Source organism: Carassius carassius, chromosome 24 (assembly GCF_963082965.1).
Source record: "Carassius carassius chromosome 24, fCarCar2.1, whole genome shotgun sequence".
In the NCBI taxonomy this organism is placed as follows: domain Eukaryota; kingdom Metazoa; phylum Chordata; class Actinopteri; order Cypriniformes; family Cyprinidae; genus Carassius; species Carassius carassius.
Window position 1 is genome coordinate 21,743,224 of NC_081778.1, and position 20,516 is coordinate 21,763,739.

Here is a 20,516-nt window from a genome sequence, read left to right on the forward strand (position 1 = left end):
TGTGTTTGTGTTGCTGCGTTTTCTGTGTTTGAATGCTTATGTCAAGTAAGTAAAAACATTTTTATGGTTTCAGTTTTAGTTAATTATAATATCCCTGGTACAGATGATTTTCGTTTCTGTATACACATCACCAAATGTATATTAAGAAACAACTGGTGACCTTGACTGTTCTTTTGTTAAGGCAATTTTTGGCATCGGATATGTTTCACCTGTTTTACAGGAAGATTTATCCAAGTCTGGAGGGTGGGGGAGGAACCTAAAAAAAGTGTGGGAGGTGTGTGTTTTACTTTCATATGAGTATTATAAGCCGTATGTGAATTATAAACAAAGATGTGTGAGAGCACACCTGTCAGTCGTCCAGGTGAACTCAGGGAAACAGTCTAAAGCAGTGATGGCTGGTTTGAATTTGACCTTCTTACTCATGTTGTCCCTGCTGGTAGGGGTCACAGAAGCTTCACTACCACAATTCAGCCACCAAGGAGCCATGGCCCATGGAGACATCATCATTGGAGGTCTTTTCCCCATCCACGAGGCGGTGGAGACAGTGAACAATACTGGCTTAGACAGCTCCTCTACTCCTCAGCGTCCAAACTGCAGCAGGTGAGAGTTCATTGTGAAGAATAGTCATGAAGGTTTTTTTTTTGTTTGTTTTTTTGTCATTGGATAATTTAGTGAATTTATTCATGTTGGATATTAAATATTTGTTAATTGGTCATTTACGGGCACTACAGTAACATTTCGATTTGCAGGGTAAAAAAATATCATTTTTATTATTTTTTTAAAAAGTTACAGTTAGATTCAAAATTGGGGCAGAAGGGCTTCAGTGACATATTGCTGGTGTTTTAATATTTAATTTAATAACTATAATTTATTACTTAATAGTTATTATATTTATAGTTATTAATAGTTATAATTACTGAATTAAATGCAAATTTTTATTTATCATATAACCTTTAGGTAATTATTTAGTATTGTTCTTAAGTCTTATTGTGTCTCTCTAGATTCTACACAAAAGGTCTAAATCAGGCTCTAGCTATGATTCATGCTGTGGAAATGGCAAACAGATCACCCATGTTGAGCAGTTTGAACATTACTCTTGGATATCGCATCTATGACACATGTTCTGATGTCACGACTGCACTTTGGGCCGTCCGAGATCTCACACAGCCTTTCTCAGACTGTGACTCACCAACAAACTCTTCTCAACCGGTCCAGCCGATAATGGCAGTAATTGGGCCCTCTTCTTCTGAGATCTCCATCGCAGTTGCCAGGGAACTCAACCTTCAGTTTATTCCACAGGTAAGTTCTCCATGAAGTAATTCTTAAAAATAAATGTTCCAAAAAGCGTGGTTTTGCAGCAATGCCATAGAATAATAATTTTTGGTTCCTCAAAGAACCTTTCTTTAAACAGTTCTTAAAGAACCATTTCTTTTCCTTTGTGTGAAGAACATTTTAACAGAACCTTTGTTCCACTATAAAGATTGTTTTGTCCAATGGATTTCAAAGATTTCATGAATTTTAGAGTTTTTTCATGGAGCTATAGATGGCAATAAAAAACCTTAATTTTTGAGAGATTGTAATGAATGCCACCTTTTAATTGCTGCCTGTTCATCTGTTGTGCAGATAAGTTATGCATCTACAGCTACAATTCTGAGTGACAAAAGTCGTTTCCCTGCTTTCATGAGGACTGTCCCCAATGATGAGTACCAAACCCATGCCATGGTACAACTTCTGAAGGACAATAAATGGACCTGGGTTGGCATTATCATTACAGATGGAGACTATGGGCGTTCTGCTATGGAAAGTTTTGTTAAGCACACTGAAACCGAGGGAATTTGTGTGGCCTTTAAGGCAATCCTACCAGACTCACTAGGAGATGAACAAAAATTAAACATCCAAATCAACAAGACTGTGGACATCATTGAAAAAAATACCAAGGTTAATGTGGTGATCTCATTTGCTAAAGCATCTCAAATGAAGTTGCTATTTCAGGGCCTGCATAGGAATGTTTCTAACAAGATATGGGTGGCCAGTGATAACTGGTCAACAGCTAAACATATTCTGAAAGACGTAAACCTCTCAGATATAGGGAATGTATTGGGCTTCACCTTCAAGAGTGGAAATGTTACAACTTTTCATCAATACCTAAAGGATCTCCAGTTTGAAATTGAAGCTGAGCTGAAAAATCCATTCCTGGAAGAATTTTTTAAACAGCCTGAAATAGGAAATGCTGCAAATGCAATACAGAACCTGATCAAAAACACATATTTGGACATGGTCTTCAGTGTTCAGATGTCAGTCAGTGCTATTGCTAATGCTGTGGCTGAACTATGTGTAAAAAAACAGTGCAAGACCCCTACAACTATCCAGCCCTGGGAGGTATTTTACCACACTATATGAGACACTTGCTGTCAAATTCAATCCCCCTAATTTTTTTTTTTTTTTTTTTTTTTGACTTGTCACAATCGAAATCCTAAAAGTCATTGCATGTTTGTGTTTCAGCTCTTAAAACAGTTGAGGAACATCACTTTTGAGAAAGAAGGAGAAATTTACAATTTTGATGCAAACGGCGATATCAATTTGGGCTATGATGTCTGCCTATGGGAAGGACCTGAAACTGAGGAACGTGGCATAATCGCAGAATACTATCCATCTAACAGCAGTTTCACTTTCACTAGGAAAAATCTAAGTGATATTGAGGTAATGCGTTCTCTTTAATTGTCATTTTTAATTGAATTGAATTGGCACAATAATTATAAGAAAATGCAACTTATATTTCAGAAAATATGCTCATTGTTGTTAAAAGATTCCTACATTATTACAGGAAAATATCTTGTGATTACTGTGCCGTTGCAATGGAGCAGCTCTAGTGCACTATTAAATTAAAGATTACAAACGGTAGAACAGTAAAATGAACAGTAGAGTATAACAAAAGCTTGAACAATACATTTTAACAGGCATGATTGAGTGTGAAAAAATAAAATCTGAAGGAAATATCAATTTGATAAATGAATCCAAATTACATGATTCATATTCTTTAGGATTCTGGACCCAATATTTTTGAAATTTACAAATGCAATAAAAATACAGGTATTGGTATCAGCAAGTACCCAAAATAAAAGTATCTGTATCTGAATCGTTCTGGAAAAATTGGTATTGGTGCATCCCTAATTATTATTATTATTATTATTTTTAACATTTCATGCACAAACCATGCATTTTTTTATAGTTTATTTAAAAGTTTTATAAAGCCTTCCCTAAAACAATTTTTCACTAATTTCTTCTCAGAATGTGGTATCTAAGTGTTCAGAAAGCTGTCAACCAGGGGAGTATAAAAAAACAGCAGAGGGTCAGCACACTTGTTGTTATGAGTGTCTCGTCTGCGTGGAAAACCAATACTCCAACCTAACCGGTAAGTTCCTTGGTGCCACTTTACACTAAAGATGAAAATCTATGATCTTCTTTTCCAATTTTATTCCAGCAGTCAATAAATACAATGTTTTTTCTTTCAGATGCAGATGCATGTTCCATGTGCGACACTGAGAATATGTGGTCAAGCACTAATAGCTCAAAATGTCTTCACAAGCTTCATGAGTACTTTGAGTGGAATTGTGTGTTCGCTGTCATTCTGTTGATGCTGACTGCCTTCGGGATCCTCCTCCTCTTCTCAGTGTTTGCACTGTTCTTCTGGCAAAGGGACTCTCTGGTGGTAAAGGCTGCAGGCGGGCCGCTTTGCCATCTGACACTTTTCTCGCTGCTGGGTAGTTTTGTCAGTGTAATTTTCTTTGTGGGTGAACCAAGCAATGAGACATGTATGGTGAGGCAGGTCATCTTTGGCCTGAGCTTCACGCTGTGTGTTTCATGCATCTTGGTGAAGTCCTTAAAGATCCTTTTGGCGTTCCAGATGAACCTAGACCTGAAGGAGCTTCTTCGCAAACTCTACAAGCCGTATGTGATCATCTGCATCTGCATGGGGCTTCAAGGCACCATTTGCACTATTTGGCTGACCTTGCACATGCCATTTACAGGCAAAGTGGTGCAGCCCAAATCCATTCTCCTGGAATGCAAAGAGGGCTCTGATGTGATGTTTGGGTTAATGCTAGGTTACATAGCTTTTTTGGCGCTGATATGTTTCACATTTGCTTATAAAGGCAGAAAACTTCCGCAGAAGTATAACGAGGCCAAGTTCATCACATTCGGTATGCTAATCTACCTCATGGCCTGGGTCATCTTCATCCCAGTGTACATCACAACCCATGGCAAATATGTACCGGCTGTGGAGATGGTTGTTATTCTCATTTCAAACTACGGGATCCTGAGCTGCCACTTTTTGCCAAAGTGTTACATAATTATTTTCAAAAAGGAGCATAACACCAAAGATGCATTCCTGAACAGTGTTTATGAATATGCTAGAAAGAGTGCTGAGAACATCAGGGGCTTGACTGGAACTGATCCACAGAGAAAAACAGAGAATTCAGTCTACGTCATTTCCAATCCATCACTTGTGACTGAGGAGAAACAAGTTTCTGTACCAAAAATAGATAATGTGGCTTAAAATAGTATAATAATTTGATGCAAGAATATGACATCCTGACTCAAAGCAACCATTCAAATGACATTTTGTCTTCATTTGACATGAAACTTTAATAGACTTATTTTTGTTGTTGTTGTTGTTGTTTATTTATTTTTAAATACAATGATCTTTTAAAGGGGACATCATATATGCCCATTTCCACAAGTTGGTATGAATCTTTAGGGTCTTCATAAAATATCTGTAACATACTTTGGTTAAAATTTTTCAAAGGTCATGTAAAAAAACACCCTTTTTACCTGGTCAAAATCAGCTCTCTTCACAGCGACCGTTTCTTTACACGATAATGAGCTACTGCTTACCTCACCCCTCTCTTCCATGGATCATGTCTTGAAACTTAAAGGGATAGTTCACCCAAAAATGAAAATTTGATGATTTGATGCTTACCCCCAGGGCATCCAAGATGTAGGTGACTTTGTTTCTTCAGTAGAACACAAACAAAGATTTTTAATTTAAACTGTTGCAGTCTAGCAGGCCTATAATGTAAGTGGATGGGAATCACGTCCAAAATGTGTGTGTGTGTGTATATATATATATATATAAAAACACAAATTTTAATTTTTGGGTGAATTATCCCTTTATTTACATGGGGGGGAAATGCACAAAAGGTAAAATTTCATCCAATGTCCCGTTTAAGATCTGTAAGAAAGGCCAGACTTTATGATGCGTAATCTTAATGATTAATACTTTCATTTATTTGTGGTAAACAAATAAATACATACGTTAGTATTTGTACTATTATATATTTTTGTGTACTGTGTATAAATTGTTTAATTGTAGCAATTTTACAATAATGTTTAGTTTATCAACACAAACTATTACATTATCACAACCAATAAACAGTTATTCTTCTGACATGAACATCTATTATAATGAATATTTACTGTTAAATATTATTAATAATAAAATGAAACTGAAATTAATTTGTATGAAATAAGCATAATTAAATGTTGTCAAGCTAATATTGATTTCACAGCTCAATACATTAACTAATGCAACGTTTATCCATTTCATTTTGCATATCTACAATGGGGGGATCCTTGAAAATGGTTTACTTTATTAAAATTAACGTTCTAGGAGCTGGGACTTTTCCAGTAAATTTACAGACAACATCTTCCATATCCTGTTGAGAATGAAACTGTCTTTTCTGTTTGCTCTTCTTTTTTCTCTTTTGTGTGACAGTATCTCTCTTGGCTAGAGGCTTAACACATCACTGATACTAGAGAAACAGTGCCAGAGGCTCGTGGATTGACAAGAGCCACAAACTCTCATCTCAGACAGGGAAATAGATCCTGTTTCTTATGTCATGCTGAAATTACTATGCACTCAATCACTAAAATGCTAAGTAATTGTGTTACTTGGCACTAAGGATTATGATTTCAACTAAGGATTTCAGTTACATAAAACAAGGTGTTGTTATGCAGCGTTAAGTTGAAGTGTTAAATTCAGTGGTAGCTCACTTTGAATATACATGTATTTGTATATCTTTCTCTGTAAAGGTTTGTGTAAATGCTAAATGTTTAGTTTTACCTATTATCTGTCACCCTGAGCATATTATTACAGGCTTCAATATCAAATGTCACCCAGTGTAAGAAAGTTACTTGAAATTTGAGAAATGGGCACAAATATGCAATAATTAAAAAGTGGTACTTTTGCAGCTGTTCTTAAAATGTGACAGGTGATGAATCAATTCTTTATTTTTACCTGTGAGAAATGTAATTCTCACAGCCACAAAAGCAGACAGTGGAGTCATTATTGCCTGTGGCATGCAGTCTTCAGTTGTTGTTTTGTGGTATTCCCCTCTATGAAGTAGCATGTCCAGTTTTGTCACCTGGATGGAAATATTTCTCAACACAACTCAACACAAAAATAGTATTTACTCAAAGGTTTAGATAAAGTTACACTGAAATTCATGCTCAGGATGCTAATGTTGTTGGAAAAAAAGTGCTGCTTATAATCTCTTGTCAAATATTTGTTGACATGATTGAGATTATGTAAATGCACAATATCCAAGAATATGTATATTTATAGTTATATGTACATAAGCAAATTAAGTCTTAACCGAGATAAAAGAGCAGTGCACAATGTGAACTTATCAAATTATGTTGATACAGTTTTAAATAATTATTAAATAATATGATCCTAACCCCTAAATTAGGGGTTTTCTAGTATCAGTCATGAACTGGTAAAGATAATTATATTTTTTAGTTCAGTCTTCCTTAGCAAAGCTGAATGCCTGTTATAAAATATCTATATGAAATACCTATATCTAGCTATCTATCTACATATATATATATAAAATATAGAGTCAAGTCAAGCTTTATTGTCATTCCACTACATGCGTGGACATTGGAATGAAATTTCATGTCTTGCATACTTAAGTGCTACTTAAATAAACATATGTATAAACATACAACACTAGACATAAGAACAATTTTTAGACCTACACAGCTAACTTTAATAAAACTATAATGTCTAACTATACATTATCTAACTATAAATACTATAAATAATTGACTATACATACACATAACCTAAGACAGACTATACAAGTACTTAACATAATAACATAAGAGTTTTTGTTTTCTAACTGGGTAAGCGTCAGGTGGAGGGTGGAGGAAATGGCATCATCCGTGAAGCGGTTTGGATGGAATGCAAACTGGAATGTTTTGGAGAGATTTGATTTGATATGATGCATGACTCTTATCAAAGCACTTCATCATGATTGGGGCCAGTGCTATGGTACGATAGCCATTTAGGCAGGGCACAGGTGACTTCTTTTGTACTGTGATGGTGGTGACTTCTTTTGTTCTGTGATGGTGATGGTGGTGGGCTTGAGACATGTGGGGACAACTGCTTGGCTTAGTGAGGTGTTAAAGATGTCTGTGAACATCTGTCAGCTGTTCAGCACAGTAATTCAGTACCCAGCTTGGTATGTTGTCAGGACCTGCAGCAGGGGTTAACCCTAGATAGGGCCTTCCTTACATTGACTGGAGACAGACAGAGCACCTGGTCTTGGGAGATTTGGGTAGTTTTTGTACAGGTTTGTCATTCTGCATTTCACACCGTGCATAAAACTCATTGAGTGCTTCTGGGAGTTATGTGTCATCATCACAGGCCTGTGCCAGAATAGCTTGCCAGAGACTCCATGTGTCCTTGCTGTCAGTGAAGTGATTATTGATTTTTTGCGCATAAAATCATTTTGCTTACGGGACAGGTTGGCTCTTGTTGTTTTGAGGACTGCTTTGTCTCCTGATCTGAACGCGTCATCACAGGTCTTTAGCAGCCCACGAACCTGTCATCCATGGCTTCTGGTTGGCACATGTGGTGATGTTCCTGGTGACTGTTACATCATCAATGCACCTTTTGACGTAAGCAGTCACTGTTTCAGTATATATACTGAAAAAGTGACTGCTTACATCAAAAAGTGTTCTACTTAACATTTAAAAAATGAGGTGCTCATGCTAAAAGTAGCTCATAACCTGCCAATTTAGGAGAAAATTGTAAAAATAATGGGCGTGTCAGTCCTAAATTTAGGATTCCTAAATGTTTGTTCTAAGAGTATTTCACAAAGCATTTTAGCACTTGAACTTGCTCCTAAATCTGTGAAAAGTTAGGAGAAGTGAAGAGGACTCACTAAGAACAAATCTGAACTATCCTAAAATGGCTGTTGCCAGCAATCTGCCTTGGAATATAAACATTAAAAAACATTTAAGAAACATTTGAAGATAATGAGCTTTTAAAAAGGTATTGGTTTTAGTTTGGATGTTATCCTAATTCCAAATTTTTTTATTAAATCCTTAATGTATAGCTGTTCTCGCGTCCAGTTTGGTTTTCATCTATGTTTGCATGTCTTACTATCAGCCGTGAGTATTCCACTCTGTTAATTAAAAAGCTGTTTTTATTTTAAAATATTTATTTGAATGTGCATATTTTTGAACCATTTTCTGAATATGGCAACATAATATTGCGTTTCTAAAATATTTCTATGAATAAATCTCTGACAGAGACTATCAGCCAATCACTGTGTGCATAGATAGTAAGCATGTTGACATCATCCATAGCCAGTGTTTGGAATAACGGCGTTTAAAAGAACGGCGTTAGGTAACGACGTTTTTTTTTCAGTAACGGGGTAATCTAACTAATTACTTTTCCCGTCGTTACAACGCCGTTAACGTTACTGAACGTTAAATGCGGTGCGTTACTATGCATTGATTTAATATGCAATCCGAACGCACCCCTGGCTCACACAGCGAGTGAGCAGGTGGGTTAATAACGAGATAAGCGATTATGATTGGCTGAGGCAGAGTCATGTGTTTCATGGTAGCCAATCAGAGCCAGTGTTTTTACACACACGCGCCAGCGGCGCCAAACACACACAGTCACGACACACACACACGCAACAGCTACACAGAGATTCGCAGCAGCAGGAGAAATGGTGAGTCAGGAGCAATCCGATGAAAAGTTGGCATTTTCAAGGTGGAGATATAAGCACTACTTCAAATTCATTCTAGTCAAAGGCAAGAACGTGCATGTAATGTGTACATGTAATTTGTGACACACGCATCTACAAAGCTAGTGGCCAAAAACACTTTTCTTACAAAGAGTGCAGGATAAAACTCTTGCTGTCTGTTGACGTGCAATAAATCTCGAAAGTTATGTACGAACACCTTTCTGTTCTACTTATTTCAACTGACTTGTGAAAACTGCTAAAAAAAATACTTTGACATATAGCAACTTTTTTTCTTTTTTTTCTTTTTTTACAGTAACGCAAATAGTTACTTTCCCTGGTAACGAGTTACTTTTATTATAGAGTAATTCAGTTACTAACTCAGTTACTTTTTGGAACAAGTAGTGAGTAACTATAACTAATTACTTTTTTAAAGTAACGTTCCCAACACTGTCCATAGCAAGAGGTCAACCCTTACTCTTAGCTCAACATTTCTCTCTATTCCTTAGTAAAAGTTTGTCTCAGAAGCTCTGTGAATAGGTTTTAAGAGAAAACTTTTTTACTGCTATGTAGGAGACCTTTCAGTGGTAAGATCAAATGTTTCGTGAATACGCCCAGGTCTGGGCTTTAACAGGCCAATCAAGATTTTGCACACCAGACTATTAAACTTTTTATATATAGATCTTACTTTCTTTAGAAAAAGGTCCCTTCTCAATCTGTGTCATTACTTCATATCATAAATGTCATTGCATAGCATTGTGATTCATCTTTACTGGAAATAGCAAAACCTGTAAATTAGGTGTCTACGTACATACCTTTTACTGTAGTGTTCCAAGCCCACATATGTGAAAACGTACTAGGTATTCCTTTATCAGTGCACAACAATTGATGAAGATCTGTTCCGTTGAACTTGAAGAAAGATGTAGGCCTATGAATCATGTTTAGTTGACGTATTGCAAGTCACACTTGCGTGCAATTTCCTCGTTTGGTAAACCATGACAGACAGTGATTCAAATGTTATGAATCAAACGGCTCTGGTCTGACGTTTGTCTTTTTTCCTGGTAAATATTTTTTAAATAGTTTATTTTGGGGCTTTATGTTACATGGAAAATATTGGGTGTTCACGCAAAGAAAGAAGGCATAACTTTTATTCTCATTGTAGTATTATTGTTGGCGCTGCCACCATGAGTGGAGATGCTGTTTGTTTCATTGTGAAAGCGAAACTACTTTGTTTGGCCTTCCAAAAGAGGACAATGTCCGCTTCGTCATCCCTAGAGCTGAATCCGTTGCCCATTCCTCACTCTAACTGCTGGCCGCTACTCACTCAGGCCTGCTGACCATCCCTCACTCTTTGCAAGTACAGTCTGGCACTTCTCACAGTCTTCAAGTTTGTTTTTGTATTTATAGAATTTGTCACTGATGATTCAAACGCAGAGTTTAGAGCACTATAACAAATGCAGACTTACATAAGTCATTATAATCAGTAATAATTTTCCCACTGGATGCAACAAATGCCTCATTTTTTTATGTGTTTTATTGTTCTTGTCTCATCCTGCTGGGAGACAGTAACACAGTATGTTAAAAGAAAACGCCACTGTTTTTCCATATTCCACTATGTTCTTCCCTCAACTTAGATGAGTTGATACCTACCTCTCCCGTCTCAGTGCATGCACTCAATCGCTGTAGCGCGCAAGGCACCAATATGCTAGCCTTTATCTTAGCACCATTCATACCTTAGGATCCAAACAGGGATGAATTTAGAAGCTACCAAACACTTCCATGTTTTCCCTATTTAAAGGTAACATGAGTAGTTGCACAAGTAAGTATGGTGACACAAAATAAACAGTGGCGATTTCCTAAGCGGATACAAATGAAGACTGTATGGCAAAGAGCACTTGGCAGCACTTCGACCTCGGCGCAGTAATATCATCGCTCCTGAAAACTCCCCCCCCCCCCCCCTCCCCCTCTCCCTCTAACTTCAGTCAATACAACCAATGTGAGGATTTTTCAAAAACTAAATGTTTTCAGAATATACGTATTGTAATATGTTAACGTATTGCCCAGACCCACAAAAGAGGTTCACTTTCGAACATTAACTCTAAATTGCAAAGCATTTACAGTGGGACCTCATCTCCCCTTATCCGAAAATACTGAAACCTTATAGAATAATGCCAGAACAATTAACTGGCCAATTGTTGCTAATTAAGCAAATCGTATGCAAATACTGATAAGCCTTCAGGCAGTATATATATGGAGCATCGCTCGTGGCCTTAGGGGGCCGAGGTCCACTGTCGCCAGCTAGCTGCTGATGGGACCACCCATCCCCCTGACGTGCTCTGCCCTCGCCCCTTTTGCCAGTCCTTTTTGGTGACAAGAGCCTTCATAAAGTGAAGAGAGCCTTCAAGGTATTCCATCACGGGAACCCATGGCTTACCCTAGCTGACCTGATGGACTCTGACAGTTAGGTGCTCCTCAATGCTCTGATCACTCCCTCCAGCCTATTTGGTGATGCCGTCTAGTTGGTTATCAAGCACTTCTCTGGGGCACAAAAGGACTAAGAAAGCAAGAAAGCAATAGAGGGATTCCCTCCGATCGAGCTGGAGAGTAGGTTTTACAGTCGCTATTTTGTGGTAACCAGGAGTGATGGGGGACTTCATCCGATTCTAAACCTGATACCGATCAACAGAGCACTTCACAAACGTGTGTTCAGGATGGTGACTCTGAAGCAGATCGTGGGACAAATCCATCCCGGGACTGGTTTGCATCCATGGATCTGAAAGATGCATACTTTCATATTCAGATAGTGCCACTTCACATGCTTTCTGAGGTTTGCTTTCGAGGGAACGGCATACCTGTACTCAGTGCTCCCATTCGGGCTGGCTTTAGCCCTGCACTTCATTCCAGGCCGGTCTGTTTCCTTGAGGGGGTTTCAGAGTCTTCCGGGACTTATGGCATGGTCTTCATCAGTTTGCCACCTGGGTCTTCTGCACATGTGGCTGCTACAGTTGTGGCTGAAATTCGAGTTCCATGGACAGCATGGACCACGGGTCGTACTTCAGGGGTCTTAGAGGGGCTAAGCACTCTGCCTCCGTGTGTGCTTGACAAGCACACTGAGTCTTGTGCACCTTCTGCTAGGCGCTTATATACTCTTAAATGGGGAGTGTTTGTGAACTGGTGACATACTAACGATATTAACCCAGCGAGCTGTCCAGTGTCAGATGGTTTATACTTCCTACAGCACAGGTTGGATTGTGGGAGTCTATTGTCCATGCTAAAGGTTTATGTGACCCCCACGTTTCATTCCCCAGTTCAGGGGCAATCGACTGGGTCAGATTTCTCAGAGGGGCAAGGAGATTACATCCACCATGCCCAATTTTGGTGCCACTGTGGTACTGAAAGCGTTCTCTCTACCCCTGGTCTGGCTTTTGCCAGACTTTAAAAGTTGGATGTTAGGGGGGCTGAGTAATAATTAGCCGCATTTCCACTGTCGGGCCAAAAGGGGGGATGCTAGTGGGTGCCAGGTCCAGTCACATTTCCATTGTCATCTCCAGTGCTTGTTCATGCTTGTTCATGCTTTGTTGGTGCTTCCTCGGGGCCAACAGCCGGGGGTTTTTGCCCCGACATAAACCTTGGGCCAAAGCGGGCTAGCTGACATACAGCCAAGTATGGTGACCCATACTCAGAATTCATGCTCTGCATTTAACCCATCCAAAGTGCACACACACAGCAGTGAACACACACCCTGATCAGTGGGCACCCATTTATGCAGAGGCGCCTGATGCCTTGCTCAAGGGCACCTCAGTTGTGGTATTGCCGGATCGAGACTCGAACCCACAACTTTATGGTTAGAAGTCAAAATCTCCAACCACATAGGCATTAAAAACTTTTTTCAATAAGTTGAGCTCAAAACTCACTTTCAGTCAGCAGTGATTGTTTGAAATAACTTGATCCAATGTGTATTATAATAACCATACAAGGCAGAAATATTTATAAGCTATGCAATATTTACACTAGGCATTAACGTTACCATAGTAAACATTGAAAATATGACCACTTGAAGAAATCAGATGTCAGCTTCTTATCTATCACAATAGTGTATTTATTTAGTAACATATTTTATCTGTCATAAGTTTCAGTTCAAGAGTTTAGCTCAGCGTAGCCTATGTCATAAAAATATAATAATGTTTTTTCTTCAGGAGCTTTTATAAAAATATAGAAATGATCATTCTTTCTAAATGTGATGAAGCCTATATAAGCTACTATAGCCCTATTCGGACGGGACTAGTTTTCTAAACTACGTTTGAGTTTCGATTCTTACCACCTGACGTCTGCGATTTTCATGTACAAATTCGTACGGCACTAAAATCTCCGTGATTATTACAGAGGTGGGAGGGTCTGATTTGTGCATCTGGGCGTCACAGAGATCACGCGCTCTGTATGCGTGCACTGCATTCATTCAGAATGATTGCCATTGGTACTATTACACAATAAATATTAAATGGCTAGTATAGCAAAACCATGTTAATGTGTGGTTCCTTTAGTTTAACTTGTTTTCCTTTTTTTTCATAAAGGTACATATGTAATTAAAACATTATGTAACTGACTGCATAAATGAACGTGAGTAATCTTACCTGATGCTGATATTACAATAGAATAGCCGGTATTAACAGTTTACGTGATCTTGTTCTTGATTTTATTTTTTTTATTATTGTTTTATTATTTCTTTGCCGGTAAGCAAATATATCAAACATGCGCGCGGTAAGAGCATCTACGGTAATTTACGTTGGCCAGATATGGGGTGAGAATTGTTGCTTTATTCCAAATAAATAGATTATGATCCACAAATAAATGTAACAAGATTCACAAAAATATATCAAATTCACAAATAAATGTACAGAGTTTCACAAAAAAATATAAAACTCACAAATAAATAAAATGAGATTTGCAAATAAAAATATATATATTTACAAATGTGTTTAATGTCACAAACACAACTCTACCTGGTATTTATTTGTGAACCGCTGTCTGTGCATTTGTAAATCACTGCACGCATTTGTGGATCGGTTCCTGTGCATTTGTGGATTTGAAACACTTCTAGCGTCGACGTGCAGATAAATCCACAAATAAGTGGACTCCACCCACCGTTTACTCAAGCCAATCAAATAACGGCCACATTGAGCTGACCAATCGTAGCACGTTATCGCTTCAACCAATCACGTTTTGGCTTACAGCCAGGGGAACTGCGGGAATAGACACCGAACTTGAGACCAACAACAGACAGTCAGGGCATTTCTCAATACCAAGTTCGCAGAGTCTGAACTTCCGTCCTTCCGAGTTTGGACATGCCAAGTTGGACTCAGAAGAACGAACTCTCGAGGACGGGAGGACGCGAGTCCAGTCATTCTACAAATGGAACGGCAGCGTACTTGATAGCTTCACTCAGCATGCATGTTTTACTTGAATTAACTTCTTTTTTATTTTCAATATATTAAATATATTAGTATTAAAAAACTAATATTTACCTACTCTGATTATTTTCACTTTATATTTATAATGAAATTGAATATAATATTAAACGACTGTCTCTTTTTTATTTTAAAAACTATTAAACATTAATATGTGGTTCAGGTAACATTAATACTGTGATTATATTTACGTCGTTCAAAATAAATAAAATATGTGGAAACAACTGCCTCTTTTCATTAAGAACAATCTAGCAATAAACCCACTCAGCTACAATTTAAATAATACGGTTGAAAAGTGTAAATCAATTGTAAATAAGTGTAAATCAAAATGGAACAGCTTAGGATTGCCATTGCAATTGCTATTTATCAAGATGCTGAAGAGGAGGCTGCCGAACGGAGGAGACGAATCCTTCAAAGAAAAGCCAGGATGCAGCGGAGGATGGCGAAGAGACGTGCCATATTAGCATGTCTCTCTAGCATTGTACGTTTTTCTAATTATTCTTTCTTCATAAACTGCCCATATACTTATGTGGACTTAGTTAGGTATATCCAAATGAAAAGTCATAATAAAAATTTATTATAATGTATCATATAGGCACCCTATCAACAGACTACAAAGTACTATCTCACAAAAAGTTATGTAAACTATTGCAGGGATGTAATGAGACAACATTAGATTTTTCAGTATACCAAATAAACTGACAAGTACAATAGGTTTGACAGTTGATAACATTTAAATTAACTAGCTTACACTTCACACACCTTTTATTTGTCTTTGTGGTGCTCAAATAAGTTTATAGTTTATCATCTTTATATAGCTAGGTGCACATCATATTACTGCATTAACACAAACAGGACAATTTAATATCTATAATAATCATATAGGCTACAACTTTTAGACTCTGGGATGAATGTTGTGCTAGAGCTTATCAATAAATGAATGAAACCGAAATAGAGTATAAAGAAATACTTCACGAAAAGAGCAAATGTTAGAGGGAGATTTAATTATGGCAGATTTTAGTAAATTTTAGACAAAATCCTTAAAACAACTGAGTATATAGCTTATATTAAATCCAAAAATATAATAAATACAATGCAACGACAGTACATATAGTAACAACTTTTTAAAAGCAATACATATAACAAATACATAATACAACAAAAGTAAAAACATTCTTAATATATTATCTATATATTTTAACAGGAACAAAGTCCCACTCGCAGGTATTCACAGATCAATGACCAGGTACCAATCCTGGTCAAGTTTTTTTCTGGAGAGGATTTAAAGCCAGCTTTCAGGCTCTCCAGGAACAGCATCAACATGCTGGTACAGATGCTGCCCCGTCAAAAAGCCCATGGATGGAGCCGTGAAATTGAAGTACTTGTTACGGTTTATTGGCTTGCCTGTTGAGCATCCTACAGGGTCACATCAGATGACTTCAGCATGCCACTTTCAACAGTTTGTAGGACTGTTCACAATGTTGTGGAGGAGATGATGACCATCCTCCACAAAATTATTCATTTTCCAAAAGCAGAGGAAATGGATGAGGTGGGGGGCCTTGCTGGCCATGAGGCATTCCGCTGTGCTGCTGGTGCCACATCAGGATTGTTCCTCCTGCAATGCCACAAAAAAGATGCTACATAAATAGAAAGATCTTCCCTTCCATCATTCTACAGGGCACCTGTGATGCTAAAGGCATATTTATAGATGTGTATATTGGCAATCCAGGCTCTGTACAGGATGCCCTTGTGCTGCGCAGATCACCAATGTACCAGCAGGCTTTGTATTCACCAGCTGGATACTATCTTTTGGGAGATGGGGGATACCCTTGCTTGCAGCATCCTATTGCAATCATGACCCCATACCGCCAGCCTGTCGCAAGTAAGAACACTTTTTTTATGTCAGACAGACAGACACACACACACACACGATAAACCAAATTTTTACTGTTATGAATTTGCAATACACTACACATTTTCTACACGATTTTTGATTAACAGGCCAAGTTGAAGCCCGATACAACAGGCATTATGCACAAGCACGGAACATCATCGAGCGCACTTTTGGGATGTTAAAAACTCACTGGCGTGCAATTTTCTTGCGGGCCCTAGAGATCAGGCCACTGTTCGCCCCAAAGGTGATTGGTGCCTGTTGTATCCTCCACAACATCTGTGTGATGGGAGGTGATCTCTTGGAGGAGGAGGAGGAAAGCCAAGGACAAGAAGACCGCGAGGATGGTGAGAATGCAGCAGTGGGTGAGAGGGACCTATCAGGGAACCATCTCCGAGGACGTCTGGCTGCTCAGCTTTCTTCTCCCGTGGAACTGCCTGGGTGTCTAACTGAACAGTACTACATCTAGACAGTAAACCTTTCCAGATGTTGTCATGTTCATTAAAAGAGCAACATAAACAGTTGAAATAGCTATGACATTGATTAGAAAGATAGGTATGAATAAATGTGCAAGTAGATGGGTATAGATACATTTATACGTTTTCTTAATGTTGGTATGTTCTTCTTGAGATTTAACTGCATGATTGTAAATAATTGTATACCACTATAGACATTGGATATTACATTATTTTATATTATTTGTGTTTTTGTTGTAAATATAAAGAATACACTGTTGCTATAACAATGATTTGCCAGGGTTGAAATTGAAACATTCATTTTTATTTTTTTTATTCAAATAATCTATATAAAATCATTTATCATTAAATACAACATTAATTTAGAATTTATTAAGTTTTTCAAAAAGAGACATATGTCTCTGCTCTGGCTGTTGCTGCCCTCTCTCTCTCCTCTTCTCTCGCCAATGCTTCTCTCTCCCTCTCCTCTTCCCTCTCTGCCTGTTCTTTTAGAAACTAAAGAAGAGCCTGGCTGTCCCGTCGCCTCTTTCTTGACTGCTGGCTACTCCTGGCTTCCACAGAAGGGGCTGAACCTGGTGTGCTGACTGAGCCACCTGTAGTGGCAGTGGGTTTGATGCAACAACTACGGGCATAGTAACTGAGTGCTGCCCCTGGAGTGCAGCATCCATTGCAGTGTACCACTGCCAGGTTGCAGCAGTCACACTACCGGCCTCTACCCCTTTTTCCTGTGGGTGGGTCCCTAAGCTCCTGAAATAAAGCAAAATGCTGTCATGTTCTCACCTCACGTTGTTCCACACTTTTAGACATTTTTTATTTTTGCTCTACACAGAGGAAGATATTCTTAAGAATTTTTGTAACCTAACAGTTTGAGGCACCAAAAAATTACACATGTCAGTGGTGCCCCAGAACTCTTAGGTTACAAATATTCTTCCTTTGTGTAAAGCAAAAAAAAAAAAAAAAGAATAAATAAATAGTGTATACAGGTGTGAAACAACTTAAAATTGTAGGTGAATGGCAGAATGTTCATTTTGGGGTGAACTATTCTTTTTACAGTCTCAGAGTAAACAATGTAAACGGAGTAAACTACATTTTACAAAATAAAATGTAAGGGCCAATGCATCTATGTTAGGTTTCAAATATGACCGGAAAGTCTTTACACACATCTTGGTAAGCCTCTTTCAGTAACAGAAAGTAGAGAAACAGGCAGATTACCTTGTATTTATCTTTTAGGTTATTAAATTTTTTCTTTGCCTGTTTGGCAGTTATGGCCAAACCAGAAGTGGAACAAAATGCCTATAGGCAAAACAAAACCATAAAGATTTACATGATTCCACTTCAATAACGTATTCATTTTTATGGATGAAGACTGTCCAAATCTAGCTCCAAACCTTCAGACATGCAGGGAATTATACAAGCACTCAAAATGAATACTCACTCCCATCAACTTTTGGAGGAATTGCGCCTCCCGGTGAAAAGCCTTTCGTTGGCCGCCCGCCACTCTATCAAGGCCCGAGTTTCCTCAGCAGTCCCTTGATAAAAAATAATGCTTAATTTAAGTTGATGAAAAATAATACAATTATAAAAGAATTTGTAAAAAAAATTTAAATAAAGACAAGCAAACTATTTGGTTAAAATGACAAGAGCACTCTAAAATAAGGTTTGCATTTGATATAAGTATCGTTAGGCAAACGTTAGTTAGGAAACTTTTCCCTCAGGCAAAACAATTGCCCATTAGATATACCCAAAGCAAAATATATCAAATGTTTATCCACTACAGAATCAACACAGGCAGCCCCATATTTTACAAAATGTTACAGGGCCTAGCTACTTTTTAGGAGGACTTGCCGAGGGTTAGGCTACTTTTCAACTCGTAACGAAATAGTCTGAGCAAATTTTCAAAATTCGACGGTAGCTTTGAAGTTTAAACAACATTCTGGCATCAAAACTCTTAGAACTACGTTACATTTTGTGATAAAACAACAATAGTATTTCGAAATGTATAACTTACAGTTGTGAGTTTTCTCCTCCGCCATTGATGCTAACCTGGTTCGAGCTGAATTCTGGGTTATGGCCCGTATCAAGTCCGCACAAGTCACCTCTCCATGCATCCTCGGTAAAAGGAGCGGAGCAAGAACACATCCGGGGATTTGAACTGGACTTGGCTAGATGTGAACTTTGAAAAGGGAAACAGTACTTGGGCAGCGACTGATGACATTTCACAAGTCCACAAGTAACGTTACAGACAAGTACGCACAACATGGCCGATCAGGCAAGACGCCCCCCCCCCCTGGATTTAAGCCAAAACGTGATTGGTTGAAGCGATAACGTGCTACGATTGGTCAGCTCAATGTGGCCGTTATTTGATTGGCTTGAGTAAACGGTGGGTGGAGTCCACTTATTTGTGGATTTATCTGCACGTCGACGCTAGAAGTGTTTCAAATCCACAAATGCACAGGAACCGATCCACAAATGCGTGCAGTGATTTACAAATGCACAGACAGCGGTTCACAAATAAATACCAGGTAGAGTTGTGTTTGTGACATTAAACACATTTGTAAATATATATATTTTTATTTGCAAATCTCATTTTATTTATTTGTGAGTTTTATATTTTTTTGTGAAACTCTGTACATTTATTTGTGAATTTGATATATTTTTGTGAATCTTGTTACATTTATTTGTGGATCATAATCTATTTATTTGGAATAAAGCAACAATTCTCACCCCATAGCCAGAACACACAAGGAAACGCGTTGTGAAATAAAATATCACCGGCAATCACAGACATTCGCATTCGGACGGGAATAGTTTACTCAGAGGATCACTGAGTTTGCTGAAAAACAGTAGGTAATTTGCTCTGGAATTATCACAGAGGTTGTGTGAGAAAAACACAGACGTGGCAGATTCGGACGATTAAAATCACCAAGTACGTCTGTGAAACAAATATTTCTCTAACGACCCCCTGTAAAACTAGTCCCGTCCGAATAGGGCTTAAGACTTCAAATAAAAAATACAGACTTGCCTGAATAAGCAGGTTCATATGTTCGTATCACTTTATAGTAAAATATCGATGCTTTTGGATTTAAATATTTAACAAAGCATACAAACAAACGCGGCCGATTTTATCATTTTCATTTTATGATTGCACTATTTCTAGTGACCTATTTCTTATTCGTTTTCTGATAACTTCTCTTTGTCGGTGAAATGATGGGGTTACATGATGTTGTTCCTGAGAGGCGTGTAAGGGGCGAGTTTTAGTGAAGCGCAGCGGAGCTTCTGACCCGACGGTGGAAACGCAGCGCAATTTAGGCCTCGGTGCTACAGGTCCGAGGCTATTGGCCCCGCCTGGCCCGTTTAAAGCACTTTCCCGACAGTGGAAAAGCGGCTATTGATTTTAAGGGGGCTATACTACTATCATTCATACATACAATAGAGCATACTTTTTATCGGTCACGAAGTAAATACAAATTCAAATGTAGTACCTAATCAGTACACGATTTGTGACGCACCGAATGTATCCTTCCCGTCTGTTAGGGAACTGATGTTACAACAGTAAAGAGACATTTTCTCTGTGTTGACTGTGACTGTGTTGATCTCAATCATTTTGACATGAACAAGAACCAATTAAATCACAGTAAACCTA

General features: G+C 38.2%; 1 protein-coding gene across 1 annotated transcript; it reads left to right on the top strand.

Moving 5' to 3' along the window:
* Nucleotides 1-319: 319 nt before the first annotated feature.
* On the top strand, nucleotides 320-4,555 carry LOC132103181 (G-protein coupled receptor family C group 6 member A-like). The gene is made up of 6 exons (XM_059508070.1): nucleotides 320-600; nucleotides 1,002-1,299; nucleotides 1,624-2,379; nucleotides 2,503-2,700; nucleotides 3,289-3,412; nucleotides 3,513-4,555. Exons 1-6 carry the CDS (start codon nucleotides 392-394, stop codon nucleotides 4,553-4,555), a joined length of 2,628 nt encoding a protein of 875 aa, XP_059364053.1. The 5' UTR covers nucleotides 320-391.
* Nucleotides 4,556-20,516: the final 15,961 nt, after the last annotated feature.

Coding starts and splice junctions, on each gene's coding strand:
- LOC132103181 (XM_059508070.1), top strand. CDS start 392: ATGGCTGGTTTGAATTTGACCTTCTTACTCATGTTGTCCCTGCTGGTA. Junction 601..1,001: donor CAGCGTCCAAACTGCAGCAG/GTGAGAGTTCAT, acceptor GTGTCTCTCTAG/ATTCTACACAAAAGGTCTAA. Junction 1,300..1,623: donor ACCTTCAGTTTATTCCACAG/GTAAGTTCTCCA, acceptor TCTGTTGTGCAG/ATAAGTTATGCATCTACAGC.